This window comes from Mizuhopecten yessoensis, unplaced genomic scaffold (assembly GCF_002113885.1).
Source record: "Mizuhopecten yessoensis strain PY_sf001 unplaced genomic scaffold, ASM211388v2 scaffold1689, whole genome shotgun sequence".
NCBI classification, from domain to species: domain Eukaryota; kingdom Metazoa; phylum Mollusca; class Bivalvia; order Pectinida; family Pectinidae; genus Mizuhopecten; species Mizuhopecten yessoensis.
In genome coordinates this window covers 485,683-502,955 of record NW_018404172.1, presented here as the reverse complement: position 1 = coordinate 502,955, position 17,273 = coordinate 485,683, and the positions used below count along the sequence as shown (strand labels likewise).

The 17,273-nt window shown below is 36.1% G+C and overlaps 2 protein-coding genes across 4 annotated transcripts in view; one reads left to right on the top strand and one right to left on the bottom strand.

Annotated features, from left to right (window-relative positions):
* Positions 1-17,273, bottom strand: part of LOC110466712 (trithorax group protein osa-like) — a 99,246-nt gene that overhangs the window by 61,617 nt on the left and 20,356 nt on the right. Inside the window, exons 1-2 of one of the 3 annotated variants that reach the window (XM_021523429.1) lie at positions 16,688-16,771; positions 12,255-12,333 (exon numbers count right to left, since the gene is read on the bottom strand). The gene's annotated coding sequence lies outside the window, so the exon portion shown is untranslated. Of the gene's footprint in view, positions 1-12,254; positions 12,334-16,687; positions 16,772-17,273 lie in introns of those variants that run through there. The other 2 variants (XM_021523421.1, XM_021523437.1) reach the window with 2 other exon arrangements.
* Positions 203-17,273, top strand: part of LOC110466538 (glutenin, high molecular weight subunit PW212-like) — a 20,868-nt gene continuing 3,797 nt past the window's right edge. Inside the window, exons 1-2 of the mRNA XM_021523095.1 lie at positions 203-250; positions 2,711-3,184. Of these exons, the coding sequence (XP_021378770.1) occupies positions 203-250; positions 2,711-3,184 (522 nt within the window). The remainder of the gene's footprint in view (positions 251-2,710; positions 3,185-17,273) is intronic.

The following is a 17,273-nucleotide window of genomic DNA, read 5'->3' as shown; positions in this document are numbered from 1 at the left end:
GTGTTATTTTTTTACAAAGAAAACAGAATCAATGTCTGTGTGTTTGCTGTCTTCTGAGTGTAACCCACAGAGAGTCTGTGGCGACAGTATATCAAAATTGGGGAGAAGTGGCGAGCAGTTATGAGTGTTTAGGTATATGGCATGACGGGCAACCACTACAACAATCAATATCACACAAGTGTTTGCATTATTGGTACTCACAATGCTGATTCTCAAGAGTATAAGTGATCTTGTGGACAATCTTTACCAAGTAAATATTTGTTATTACACAATCATAACACTAACTTCAATGAATAGATATACATCCTTTTAGTCAGGTCTCCATTAAAATATCTATATGCATTACTCCTGATCAAGAATCTCCTAGAAATACACACAACTTCCTGATCAACCATCTTACACAAATATCGACACATCATCCAGATCAATGATTTTAAACAATCAGAAAATCTTTGTAAGACAAGAATGCTCGTGCTCCCATGCAAATTATAGTCACTTCTATAAATAGTAATTGATGGTGACCTTGATCTTTACTCTACAATACAAACTTGCTAAAAAAATCTCATACTTGACCTTGGTACTAAGTTTGATCAAAGTTCATCAAGAAACATAGTTGGTAGAGTGAGGTTATTGAATTGGTTAATACATTTCTATAAATAGTAACAGTGACCTTGGCCTTGACCTTGGAACACTGAAAGTATAGCTGCCTCAGAGTTATTCTCATACTTGACCTTTGTATATAATTTCATCAAAATTTGTTATGAAATGAAGTTGGTAGAGCAATGCAAACGACAATCAAGTTGGGATCAGGGACACTAGTACATGAAGCAACACAAGACAGACCAGGACAACATCAGTAACACTACCCCACCATAGACACATCTTCAAAGATCTCCAGCAAATAGAAGCATATCATCAAGATCAATTATTTTCAAAATTATAGACACATGCCCCAGATAAACTATCTTCAACTAATAAAGACAAATTTCCTTGATCAACCATCTCCAGCAAACAATGTAATTTTGATATAATCAACCATTTTATTTCTAGTTACAGTGACCTTGACTTTTGGCAGTGAAGATTTCTTTGATCCAGAAAAACTATGGTGCTAATCATGTATGGTACCATAAAATACCATTTACTATGAAGATTAGAGTCAGAAAGGGTGTTACAATATATTACAATACAATTTAATGGCGTGCCCCCCCACCCCTATCACCATCACTCCTGGTTCTATTTATAGCAAATTAAAAGCCCCTGACCTTTAAAAAAAACCATTGCCCATTTTCCTAAGACATTGCAATTTGTATATCACGATGTAAATTTTCAGGTTCCTTTACTTAAACTCCTAGATTCTGACATATATATCATTAGAAACAAAAGTGTGAAGTGACTGTAGAGGGAGGGACGGACAGACACCATGATTATTACAGGGAATGTGTACATGCATCTCTGATGCAGAACCTTAATAATGTTTTGTCTACTTCCTTACACCTTGTTGTTAGACCATCTTGCATCATTGTAATTCAGTACATGATTAGGAGTCAGGCTGCATGTCTATACAGTCCAGAGTGATTCCTATAGGTTTACAGGAGGTTAGGAGGAAGCACAGGATTAGGGGGATGTGGTGACGTACATTAATACTCTAGATGTGCGTAGATGTTGTGATTGGTATTTTTTAGTGGAATATTTCTGGCCCGGCCCTGCTATCATACACTATCGTAGGGGCTATAACCAGCCAACAAGTTGGCAGCCATAAGCACCCCCATCAGACCCCTGGTATACAGCTTTCCATTATTTCCAGACTTTGATGCAAATGACTGTGCTGAAAGGCCAACACACTTGTCTATCTAATTAATTACATACTGATGTAGATCTCCTGTTATACCAACAGTACTCATTTCTGTTAACATATCACTGATGCAATATTTACACACCATCCCCTGTCCATAACTGACAATAGATATTACTTACATCACTCAAATCACATGTGGTCCCAATATACCCCTGCTAGCCCCCTCCCTCCTCTATCATCAAACTAACAAATATCATATTGGCTTACAAGTTCATAAGAGTTTGGCCTTGCTCTGTTCCTGTTTTCTTGGCAATATAAATGCAATTGCCTCCCCTTTTCTTTAATTATAGAGTTGATACCTTGTGTATTTGATTTATAGCTATACCACACATTTTATGCATTAATTTTTAACATATTCAGCTGTAAACGTTCATCAGCTAAAAACGAATTTCTTTTGTAATGATTTAAAAACATGTAAGAATATCTATTTCAAGAAAACTCCATAAAAATTACAAAAAAAACCACCTAGTTAAATGTTTGAATAGAGAGATTTATGTAGGGATGGAATGTGTTAGAATCATAATGGAACTTCAATACATGTATGTAAGAGAAAGAAAGGATTCTAAGCCAATGTCAGCCTGACACAACAGTACTCTTACACTTTCATTACAATCTTTGCTAAAAGTAAACCAACACAATAGTAGCACTAGAATCTGGGCCAATGTTTTAACCTCACTTAACAGAACCCTAACACTTCCCCTTGAATCTGTGTCACTGTAAGCCAAAGACAACAGTACCTTAACACTTCCCCTGGAATCTGTGTCACTGTTAGTCAAAGACAACAGTACCCAAACACTTCCCCTGGAATCTGTGTCACTGTTAGCCAAAGACAACAGTACCCAAACACTTCCACAGGAATCTGTGTCACTGTTAGCAAAAGACAACAGTACCCTAACACTTCCCCTGGGATCTGTGTCACTGTTAGCCAAAGACAACAGTACCCTAACACTTCCCCCGGAATCTGTGTCACTGTTAGCCAAATACAACAGTACCCTAACACTTCCCCTGGACTCTATGTCACTGTTAGCCAAAGACAATAGTGCCCCTGACACTTCCCCTGGAATCTGTGTCACTGTTAGTCAAAGACAACAGTCCCCAAACACTTCCCCTGGAATCTGTGTCACTGTAGCCAAAGACAACAGTACCCAAACACTTCCCCTGGAATCTGTGTCACTGTTAGTCAAAGACAACAGTACCCAAACACTCCCCCTGGAATCTGTGTCACTGTTAGCCAAAGACAACAGTCCCCTAACACTTCCCCTGGACTCTGTGTCACTGTTAGCCAAAGACAATAGTGCCCCTTACACTTCCCCTGGAATCTGTGTCACTGTTAGCCAAAGACAACAGTGACACAGATCCCAGGGGAAGTGTTAGCTAGCGTACTGTTGTCTTTGGCCAACAGTGACACAGATTCCCCTGGACTCTTTGTCACTGTTAGCCAAAGCCAACAGTACCCTAACTCTTCCTCCCGAAGCTGTGTCACTGTTAGCCAAAGACAACAGTACCCTAACACTTCCCCAGGAATCTGTGTCACTGTTGGCCAAAGACAACAGTACCCTAGCTAACACTTCCCCTGGAATCTGTGTCACTGTTAGTCAAAGACAACAGTACCCTAACACTTCCCCTGGAATCTGTGTCACTGTTAGCCAAAGACAACAGTCCCCTAACACTTCCCCAGGAATCTGTGTCACTGTTGGCCAACGACAACAGTACCCTAGCTAACACTTCCCCTGGAAGCTGTGTCACTGTTAGTCAAAGACAACAGTACCCAAACACTTCCCCAGGAATCTGTGTCACTGTTAGCCAAAGACAACAGGACCCTAACACTTCCCCTGGACTCTGTGTCACTGTTAGCCAAAGACAACAGTACCCTAACACTTCCCCAGGAATCTGTGTCACTGTTGGCCAACGACAACAGTACCCTAGCTAACACTTCCCCTGGACTCTGTGTCACTGTTAGCCAAAGAGAACAGTACCCTAACACTTCCCCTGGACTCTGTGTCACTGTTAGCCAAAGATAACAGTACCCTAACACTTCCACTGGAATCTAGGCCACTGTTATAATTAACCATTTAGACAACAGTACACTTCCCCAGGTATCTGGGCAAATTTTAGCCAAACACAACAGCAATAATTTGCTGAAATTGTCCCCAATGTTATCCCAACACAACATGAACACTTTCACTGGAATCTGTGCCTTCAATATCCTGACACATTGTCACTTTTACAAAATGTTTCAATGTTAGCCCAAAACAATAGCAACATTTACAGTATCTGTGACATTTACAGTATCTGTGCCAATGTTAGCCCAACACAGGTACATCAGATTCTGTCATCTCTATAGTTACACAGGTACATCAGAATCAGTCATCTCTATAGTTACACAGGTACATCAGAATCAGTCATCTCTATAGTTACACAGGTACATCAGAATCAGTCATCTCTATAGTTTCACCGGTAAATCGGATTCAGTCATTTCTATAGTTAAACAGGTACATCAGAATCTGTCATTTCTATAGTTACACATGTACAGGTACATTAGAATCCGTCATTTCTATAGTTACACATTTGCATCAGAATCTGTCATTTCATTAGTTACACAGGTACATCAGAATCTGTCATTTCTATAGTTACACAGGTACATCAGAATCAGTCATCTCTATAGTTACACAGGTACATCAGAATCAGTCATCTCTATAGTTTCACCGGTAAATCGGATTCAGTCATTTCTATAGTTAAACAGGTACATCAGAATCCGTCATTTCTATAGTTACACATGTACATCAGAATCCATCATTTCTATAGTTTCACATGTACATCAGAATCCATCATTTCTATAGTTACACAGGTACATCAGAATCCGGCATTTCTATAGTTACACAGGTGCATCAGAATCCGGCATTTCTATAGTTTCACAGGTACATCAGAATCAGCCATTTCTATAGTTACACAGGTACATCAGAATCCGTCATTTATATAGTTACACAGGTACATCAGAATCCGTCATTTATATAGTTACACAGGTACATCAGAATCCGTCATTTCTATAGTTACACATGTACATCAGAATCCATCATTTCTATAGTTACACATGTACATCAGAATCCATCATTTCTATAGTTTCACATGTACATCAGAATCCATCATTTCTATAGTTACACAGGTACATCAGAATCAGCCATTTCTATAGTTACACAGGTACATCAGAATCAGCCATTTCTATAGTTACACAGGTACATCAGAATCAGTCATCTCTATAGTTTCACCGGTAAATCGGATTCAGTCATTTCTATAGTTAAACAGGTACATCAGAATCCGTCATTTCTATAGTTACACATGTACATCAGAATCCATCATTTCTATAGTTACACATGTACATCAGAATCCATCATTTCTATAGTTACACAGGTACATCAGAATCAGCCATTTCTATAGTTACACAGGTACATCAGAATCCGGCATTTCTATAGTTACACAGGTACATCAGAATCAGTCATCTCTATAGTTACACAGGTACATCAGAATCAGTCATCTCTATAGTTTCACCGGTAAATCGGATTCAGTCATTTCTATAGTTAAACAGGTACATCAGAATCCGTCATTTCTATAGTTACACATGTACATCAGAATCCATCATTTCTATAGTTACACAGGTACATCAGAATCCGTCATTTCTATAGTTACACATGTACATCAGAATCCATCATTTCTATAGTTTCACATGTACATCAGAATCCATCATTTCTATATATATATATATATATATAAAGAAAACATTGAGAAGTCCTTGTGTTGGAATTAAATATAAAAAATATATATATATGGTTACAAAGCTTTAAGGTACATCATATAATAGGAAGCAAACAGACAATATTAATGAAAAATAACCAACTGATAAAGCCCTGTGTCCTGCCCCAGAAGTAGTGTATATATATAGTTATCAATGTATCTACGAACTCTGGCATTTCAGTCCCAGGGAGCCAAGATACAGACTAACAAAAAGGATTTTCACTTTCAACAATAACTACAGCACATTGGAACCCCTCAACAGCAAGCATTGGCAAACACTTCCCCATGTGATAAGCTCTCCACTAAATCATTAAGTACACTACTCCAGCCAGCAGCCAGCTTCAGGGGCCCCAAACAGGGATCCATCATACATACTTCACACTTTAAACTGTTCTTATTCTTGTTTCATCTTTCAGAAGAATTTATGAAATAGTTGACAACATGTCAAGTTATTATCCAGTAAACTGGAATATATCTATATTTCTGTAATCAATACTAACAGTACCCTTTTGCTTCCATATTTGTTTAAACTTTTTGATTATCTTCCGAGTGCAGCTATGCAAAGTGTTATAACAAATGCAGTAATGTTCCACTCTTGACCATTGCCACTTGTATGACCTACTTGTTGACCCGATGATGACCTGATGTGGTATTCCCATTAAATCTTTTAACACCAATCTCTATAGCAAAGTAAGACAGGGGTCTAAATATACCCCTTACATTATTATAAACACAGTGGGTATGGGTGTAGTGGTGCTTGTTTGTTTATGTTGTGTAACTCACAATATCAGCATCCCCACCAACAGGGAAGTAGGGGGGAAAGCTGGAGAGGATCAGGCAATCAGGAAGATACCAGTAGCACACATGTCTACCAAACCACAGGAATAACTGTCCATCTGAACTACCGCAAACATCCTAATACACCACCTGAAGCATGTTTATAACAATCGTCTATATAAACTACCACTATAACATCCTAATACACCACCTGTAGCGTGTTTATAACAATGGTCTATATAAACTATCACAAATATCCTAATACACCACCTGTAGCATGTTTATAACAATTGTCTATATAAACTACCACAAACATCCTAATACACCACCTGTAGCATGTTTATAACAATCGTCTATATAAACTACCACTATAACATCCTAATACCCCACCTGTAGCGTGTTTATAACAATGGTCTATATAAACTATCTCAAATATCCTAATACACCACCTGTAGCGTGTTTATAGCAATGGTCTATATAAACTATCACAAATATCCTAATACACCACCTGTAGCGTGTTTATAATAATCGTTTATATATAAACTACTACTAACATCCTAATACACAACCTGTAGCGTGTTTATAACAATCTTTTATATATAAACTACTACTAACATCCAAATACACAACCTGTAGCATGTTTACAACAATCGTCTATATAAACTACCACTGTAACATCCTGATAGACCACCTGTAGCGTGTTTATAACAATCTTTTATATATAAACTACTACTAACATCCAAATACACAACCTGTAGCATGTTTACAACAATCGTCTATATAAACTACCACTGTAACATCCTGATAGACCACCTGTAGCGTGTTTATAACAATGGTCTATATAAACTACCACAAATATCCTAATACACCACCTGTAGCGTGTTTATAACAATCGTTTATATATAAACTACTACTAACATCCTAATACACAACCTGTAGCATGTTTATAACAATCGTCTATATAAACTACCAAAAACATCCTAATTGGCTCTGTAGCATGTTTATAACAATCGTCTATATAAACTACCACTAACATCCTAATACACCACCTGTAGCATATGTTTATAACAATCGCAATATAAAATAAAACTAACATCCTAATACACCACCTGTAGAATGTTTATAACAATCATCTATAAAAACTACCAAAAACATCCAAATACAGGTCCTGTAGCATGTTTATAACAATCGTCTATATAAACTACCACTAACATCCTAATACACCACCTGTAGCATGTTTATAACAATCATCTATAAAAACTACCAAAAACATCCTAATACGGGCTCTGTAGCATGTTTATAACAATCGTCTATATAAACTACCACAAACATCCTAATACACCACATCTAGCATGTTTATAACAATCATCTATAAAAGCTACCAAAAACATCCTAATTGGCTCTGTAGCATGTTTATTACAATCGTCTATATAAACTACCACTAACATCCTAATACACCTCCTGTAGCATGTTTATAAAAATCGTCTATATAAACTACCACTATAACTTCCTAATACACCACCTGTAGCATTTTTATAACAATCGTCTATATAAACTCCCACTATTATCCTGATACAGGACCTGTAGCATGTTTAAAACAATCGTCTATATAAACTCCCACTATTATCCTGATACAGGACCTGTAGCATGTTTAAAACAAGCATCTATATAAACAATACACCACCTGAAGCATGTTTATAACAATCATCTATAAAAACTACCACAAACATCCTAATACGGGCTCTGTCGCATGTTTATAACAATCGTCTATATAAACTACCACTATCATCCTGATACAGGTCCTGTAGCATGTTTAAAACAAGCATCTATATAAACCACAACTAACATTTCAGGGTTGCATTCAGGCCATAGGCAGCCACCTGAGGAGCGAAGCAACGAGGGAGGGAGGGAGGGAGAGGGGGTTCCGGAGAGGGGTTGTGGAGTTTGCAACTGATACAGTTGCAAACCGAATAGAGGAGAACGGAACCAGACTATCAGACTCATCGGAACTCTCTGTTTTCCTTCTACGTCGGTAAAAAGGCCCGAGAAGTTCCGGAATGCGACAGTCTACTATTACAATGATGTCTACAACAACGAATTTACTGATTGATCAATACAAAATACTGCATTATTACGGTGAGTAAAACATTGTCTTGTCTATTTTATTTCTTTATTCCCGCCCTCAATTTGACATAATGCGTACACAGGCGTATTTCTGCGGGATTTTACCCGCACATGATTTCTATTTATGCGGGCATGTTATCATATTTTCGTCATTGACGCAATGCCGCGCCCTAGATGCAACCCTGGACATTCTACTCAATTCTAACTATCAACTTTATCGTTTTTATTTCTCAAGTTTTCTACCAAGCAGATGACTTCCTGCAGCTGTAAAACCGACAGTGATGACCACAGCACACCTGTATAACAGGTATGTATCACCTATACTGTGAAGAGTGATGACCACAGCACACCTGTATACCAGGTATGTATCACCTATACTGTGAACAGTGATGACCACAGCACACCTGTATACCAGGTATGTATCACCTATACTGTGAACAGTGATGACCACAGCACACCTGTATACCAGGTATGTATCACCTATACTGTGAACAGTGATGACCACAGCACACCTGTATACCAGGTATGTATCACCTATAATGTGAACAGTGATGACCACAGCACACCTGTTTACCAGGTATGCATCATTATAGTGTGAACAGTGACGTCCATAGCACACCTGTATTCCAGATATATAATCTATGATTACGTACCTGGGTGACGAGCGTAAACCCCTGTATACTTATGGCCTGTATGGAGAAGTATGGAGTACAATAACCATTCCCCCTTGGTGTATTATAACACCCTTACCCTACAATAGAGCCAGCTGTGAGTCACTTTAATTCAAATTCTCTGACTCAATAATGATGAAAATAAAAACTGTCCAGCAAACAAAAAGGGGAGAAATCATCTCTACCATCAGATCTATGAGCTCTGGGTTTCTACAGACTGTGTATTGTAAGCTTACGTTGTTACCTTATTTTGGCACCTGTTTAAGTCTTTATCACTGGTTGTATTTCAAACATTTCTTTTTTGAAACAAAAAAAATATAGTGATGAAAATGAACAGGTAAATCAGATTTTGTTTGATGTATAAAAACATACTCTTGGGCTATGGAAACGACTTGATTGTGTTACATATATATATACAGTCAACTATATCAGCCAAACTGGCGGGTAAATAGGCCAGAAATATATTGATACCAGCCAAGTCAAAACTCTTTCGATAGTTGATCATGCCCAAAGAGACAATCACCTTAAATTAATCATGATAATGCTTATTTTTGAATTACAATTATTTCTGACTCAACTCAATTGAAAGAAAAGATTACATAACAGTGGTGAAAGATGATGGTCAAAACTTGTTCTATGTTATTTGTGGATGTGCAGCATTCAAGTGTGCTTATACTGTAGTTTTGTTTTAGCACTATCAAACATAGAATCTTCATACTTCTGAAAACCTGTAGTCAACACTTCTCCTACTACACATATAATGCTTTAGCACACATGTATCTACCACATGAATGAATCCTGTGACTAACATTCAGTCGTTAGCATAATTGACCACTTATAAATTAGTGCAAAAAGCAATAAAAAATGAAAACTGATAATCTAACTACGAGTGCATCATATTACATGAATTGATTCTATATGGAATGGTAAATACATGTTAGTGATGATCTAGATCAGAACAATTCTCATATAAAATGTTTAACAAAGACAGACAATATCACTAGAAGTTGGTGGGGGCAAAACATGATGAATATAGTCTCTCTTGGGCTCAGTTGCCATAAGTTGTTTTCATAACTGGGAATCCTGATCAGCTGTCCAAAGATATGCTCATGTCTTTCTTAGCTAAGCTTTCCATTGTCATGTTCTTATCATGTTTCCAAGACCAGCTGATGAAAGCCATGCTTACATTACATTGGCTATGTTGACCAAAGTTATGCTCACACTAATGAGTTCTCAGCCGTCCAAAGTTTTGCTCACACTAATGAGTTCTCAGCCGTCCAAAGTTTTGCTCACATCTCTATGTAGTATGTACTAATAATCAGCTATTCAATGTCACGTTAAACCCATTCGCACCTGAAGACACATTTGAACTCTTCCAGTTCAAAGGTTGGTATAGTTCATTATGAAATGTCAGGGGTGAATGTCTGTCTGTGATGATCTGCAATCCAAAGTCCTGTTAATGTCTTTGGCTATTATAAAGCTAGGTCTGTATTTAAATGGACCTTAGAAATTTTAATTCAACATTTGACTTTAAAATCTTTGCTGAACTTTGCTGCATTCTATTATAAAAACATGTACAGACTGTACATAACAATGTAAAAATATGAACACTTTCCTACAGGTATCCTACATGTGAAATCTAGAACATCGATCAACATTGTAGCATACATGTAAAGCAATCAAAAATGGACATATAAATGTATTTTTTTTAGTATCACCAAGTTATGAAAATTCTCAGATGAGGAAGAATATTTGCAAAAGCTTCCAGACAAGAAAGAAACATGTGAGATGTTTAAGCTAACTGTCATGACTGTCTGGGTTTTTTCTAGACCTATAAAACACTATATAATCAAGTAGAAGGGGTTAGGAGGCAAAGTAAGGAAAAGAGACAGTGAGAAGGAGTGAAAAGATGCTTTTGGACCTAAATGTGAGGTTTAAAAGGAAATGGGTGGAAGCTTATGTATGTGAGGATTAGAAAGGAACTGATGAGGAGCTATGTACGAGATACAGAAGGAAAAGGGTGGGAAATGGAACAGAAAAGATAGGAGGGTAGAGGATATGGCCAAAAAAAGGATGGAGATGGTTGTCTGCTGTGGATGCATAAAGAAAAGGAAATCAAAGGCTAAAAGAGAGGAAGAAGATAGTTTTAGGTGCAGGTATAAGAAGGGGTAGGAGTTTGATCTGGGCTTACAGTTTCAAAAGTTATAAATGTGTCATGTGTTATTTTGAACGGATGAGCCATGAAGGTTCAAGGTAATAAAGAACTGAACTGTTATGTGGCCAGATCAGAGGCTTTCATATATATAAATATACATGTACACCATGTTGTCTCTTCTGTCAACAACACGGCCATCATCTACGCATTGAACTGCTTTCAGCCAGCATTCAGTCAGTATGAATGTCAACTGGAAATGAAGATTTAGAATTCATCATGAAATGCTAGCATGATTTATGGAATTTTCATTTTCAGTTAGCATTAAAGATGACTATGAATGCCAACTGAAAGCAGTTCAATGCTTACCCATTTTTTTTATTTTTTTTTATTTCAAAGGAATTAAATCAATTTGTTAAAATCACCATTTAGTTCAAGTAGAGTATGTATGTCTGTTTAATGAATAGAACAGCCATCTGACCGGTAAGGTCAGTGGTGTCCAACATCACAACTACAATGTCAACAAGTGGGCCATGGCATTTATAGCCAATCTGAATGCCATCTAAAAATGATACTAGGAGCTATATAGTGGCAATGCGACAGAAAAGACAATATTTCAAAATGGTCTCTGTGATAGGGGTTTTATTCTCAATACATGCATTTTATATATATAAATATAAATTGCTATTTGAACTAAACCATCAATGACACTCAGAGTTCAAAGCAGGGGCTATAATCGTATCTGGGAGAGGGAGTATGTTTGGCTATTCTATCAATATATGTATAGAACCAACCTCCTCATCTTAAGATATTTTATTCAGATTGGTAAAATATTTCAGTGGATGTGTTTATAAAATCTGGTTGGCCCATTTGTTGCTGTACTTACTTACGATGTAGTCTCCTCTCACCTAAGACATGAGGTCAACAGGTACACCCATCATACAATACCAGCTGGTCAGGATCACCTGAAAATACAACAAAATGAAATTTATTACATTACAGAATTTCTAAAATCAACTTGACACAAGCTCAAAAGCATATAAGGGGAGGTCATCATGATTTGCTATATCTCACGAAGAATCCTTAGGTGCGGTATACTATGAAAACTATAGAAAATTCACCACAAACAAAAAGTGGAGGAGATATATAAACCTGTACATGTATATATGTACACCCTATAATATATAAACCTGTACATGTATATATGTACACCATATAATATATAAACCTGTACATGTATATATGTACACCCAATATATAAACCTGTACATGTATATACGTACACCCTATATATAAACCTGTACATGTATATACGTACACCATATAATATATAAACCTGTACATGTATATACGTACACCCTATATATAAACCTGTACATGTATAGACGTACACCATATATATATAAACCTGTACATGTATATACGTACCCCATTTATATATAAACCTGTACATGTATATACGTACACCATATAATATATAAACCTGTACATGTATATACGTACACCATTTATATATAAACCTGTACATGTATATACGTACCTCATTTATATATAAACCTGTACATGTATATACGTACACCCTGTATATAAACCTGTACATGTATATACGTACACCATATTAATATATAAACCTGTACATGTATATACGTACACCCTGTATATAAACCTGTACATGTATATACGTACACCCTATACATAAACCTGTACATGTATATACGTACACCATATTAATATATAAACCTGTACATGTATATACGTACACCATATAATATATAGACCTGTACATGTATATACGTACACCATATAATATATAAACCTGTACATGTACATACGTACACCCTATATATAAACCTGTACATGTATATACATACACCCTATATATAAACCTGTACATGTATATACGTACACCATATATATATAAACCTGTACATGTATATACGTACACCCTATATATATAAACCTGTACATGTATATACGTACCCCATTTATATAAACCTGTACATGTATATATATGTACACCATATGTATATATATGTATCTCCTTCTTTTACTATCTCATATTTCATTTTAAATATTCTGCATCTTGAAACAGCTAAACCATTACAATAAACCTACACATTTTAATCTCGTACAATAATGCTTTCACTTATACTACTGATCACAAAGCTGAAACAGAACTAAGAGATATGCGTTCTTCCACAGAGATCTACCGAATCATCCTGTACAAAAATAATACTGAATCTTGAATTTGTTTTTTGTATGTGCAGAGCTGAAGAATGGCATTACGGCAGCATTTGAAGTGTATATGGCCGTGCCAGTCTATTCCCCACAGTAACATGATTGTAGTATGGCCTTGCTGCAGCATCTTATCACCCAATATACTTGAAATGTTCCAAATTAAATCACAATTTCATTGGTAATCAATGCTCTCCCACTCTTAAAGGTGTTCTCCAATGGCTCCTACCTCTCCTCACAAAGTACTCCCAGTACCGATGACAGGCAACAAAGGCCACATATCTGTCGTAATTCAATTTTCATTTAGAACATCATCAAGATGGGTGTGGTAGATTTTTCTATACTTTAATCCATTTGCATTCTCTCTTTACTGCACAATTCTTGAGGGAAGAGCAGAGGTATATACTGCAAATTAGGTTTGACGCTTTCATCTATAAATTCTTCAACGCATCATCTGGCATTCAAATCCTGTACAAATTCTAGTTGAGATCCACAGCTAGCGGTACATTATTTGGAGGCAAGTGTTTTTGTTGTCTTTCCCATGCGACCCTACTTAGATTGCTTTACACCCGGATAGGAAGGTCTGTTATGTCACAACACATATAGGTGACATTTTTACTGTAAAATTAAAAAAGATTTTATGATGACAATTACCTGCAATACCAAATATAAGCCTTTTGGTACATGTATCACTGAAAGTACTAGCATATAGTGCAGAGTAAAAAAAAAAAAATATTCTTTATAATGCTTTGAAATAATTAAACATTTTATTATGCTATGTAAGAAATAAAAAAAATTAGTATGCTATGTAAGAAATAAACATTTTTATTATGCTATGTAAGAAATAAACATTTTTATTATGCTATGCAAGAAATAAGCAATTTTATTATGCTTTGTAAGAACTAAACATTCTTCATATGCTTTGTGACAATTAAACATTCTTTTGATGTTTTGCAAAAATTAAATACTTTCTATCAAGCTTTGCAAAATTCAACATCATTGGACAAGCCTTGTAAGAATTAAACCATCTTTACAATGCTTTAGAAGAATTAATCATTCATTATTATGCTTTGTAAGAATTTACAATTTTAACAACATTCCTGATCTTGCTTTCTAAGAATAACACATTCCTTATCATGCTAGGTTAATTATAGCCTATGTTTATAATTTAATCAGGATACCTAAGAATTCAACATCAACATAATGACTATGTACAGGGAGTATTGATCCCAGTCAATTAACAGGGGAATGAGGACATGCCAAGCTGATCACATAAATACAGAAAACTGTCGATAAGATACATCAGTTTGGAAATATGTGATATCAAAGTTTTACTTTTTATACAAACAATACGTACATTAATTGTGTGGAAAGTAAAATTTGTTATCAATACAGGATACTGTTGTGTTTCATCAGAATCTATATCAATAAGGAAAAACGACAGGATGTCGGCCTGGCTTACTTGGCTTAAACTCAAAGTGCAAAAGGGTTGTTTTTATCCCTTCAACTCATTCACTTCTGAAGACACATTTGAACTCTTCCAATTCAAAAATTGGAATAGTTCATTATGAAATTTCAGGGGTGAACGAGTTAAAAAAAAATCAACAAAATCTAGACCTTCAAATATAAAAAAAATCCTTTTAAACATCTTTTACTTTTGTAAGAGAAAAAAGTTGAATCACAAGAAAACAATTTCTACAAAATGGAAATCATTAAATTACAATTTATAGGCCAGTGCCATTGAGGAGTTTCTTATAGCATTACAATAAAATCTAGTGTCTTTTTTAAATTGTTATAAATTGTGACTTTCCTGTTTGACAAAGCGTTCTTTGAACCTTACACACAAAACTGTGACAAAAAAGTCCCGAATCACTTCCCTTCTTTTTCATCAGGTGTTATTTGATCAAAAGGGGCTGTAATGACAAATCCCTGAAGCAAAGCCTTGGTCACAAAGACTGGATTCAAACTTCACCTATTACATGTATAGGGTGTATGTTATAGATTAGGTTTATCAAAAGACTTCATTATTGATTCAACAACAGAAATAACCTGGATTGGTGCCAGAGGTACTACTACTACATGGAATCTTCAGTATAGATCTCCCTTCCTCAACAGTATGTGTGGTCATATCTCACTTGTACGCTTGTTATGGAAGACGACAGAATCTCTAGGGGGAATCTATATTTTAACATTATAATTCAGTTATAAAAATCATTGATATTTATAACTTACTCATTCAATAGACAGTGGATCTTACATCATCATTCTTATATATAATTACTTACCACAGTTTGATGGGACACTGTAACAGATATGTGCCCCCCCCCCCCCCCCCCCCCCTGTTTTGACTCTAGTAAGCTTTGTGTCTGTTTATATTGTCTTTTGTTTTGATGTCTCCTCAGTTCCTGTTTAAATCATTTTCTATTGACTCTGAGCTAATATTTTGTCTTCGTGTTATATTTTCTATCTCTTTTACTAAAAGTGGATGCTTTTTCTGTCAAACATTGAGTCAGTTTGGATTGATTATCAGATGAATATTATTTGCACATACCCAACTATATTAAATACCAAATACAATATTTGAAAAGACAGCAAACTGATAATTAAAAACCAATATTTTCATTACATGTTGTCTGAAGTGACCCACTTAATTTTCCTCCACTCCAACTTCTACACACAACACTGGTCTATACCAGAATGTGCCGACACACAGGTTCATTGCATCAGCTTTTTGTAAACCATTATAACACTTACTACTTGTTCAGTAGAACTAAAAGTTGAATATTATCCACTATGATTTATGTAAATGTATGTTTTATGCATGATACAGAAAGCTTTAGCATATATTTCAGATGATCAAATGCTGACGACATCAGCCATAATATGTTCTATCAATTTAGCTGATCAGCCAACATGATAAGTCAAAAACCTCAATTTAAAAATGGGTTGTGCATTATAATTATTTACCACAGACAGACATTGAGAAGCGTGAACTTCAGTGGTTGTCACAAAATGAGAGTGTCTCATGATTCATTGTGCCGTGAACGCCGCCCCGTCTGTAACATTACCACTACTACACCTTACCTGGTAGGAGTTTATTGTTACCCCACTCAAGGTTGGCCACCAGCTCTTAGTTACAACACACACAACTCGATTCCTCATAACCTGCAGAAGCCCACCCCGACATTTGATTCCTGTGTCTAGATTTATTATGCAATCAATGCCAGGTAGTCTATTCTACTCAGCTGTTTACATGTCAGGTATATTGTACAGGTATGGTTGTCCTTAGGAAATCTATATCACCATCTTACATATCAAAATGGCTGATTATGTAATACTGAACATTCCTTATCCTTGTGATTATTCAAAAGAGGTCCAAGCTAGATCAGGTCTCAATATCTTCTAATTTGCTATTGTTGTAGTAGTTAGTGCTGTAAACAAATATTGGTACAAATCCAGATATGCCAGGGGTATGGGCCGGGCCTGCACCCTGAAACTGATTATCACTTTCAACATCAGGTCTCCAATATTGATAAATGTTAATTGTTATTAAACATTCAAAGCAGTACCTTAGCTGTAGCATTAATAAATGTGTAATGCGTTTGTCGACAACCACCACTCAACTTCTACCCACATCTACATGTACTGTTAGATGGGCCATGGGGGGGGG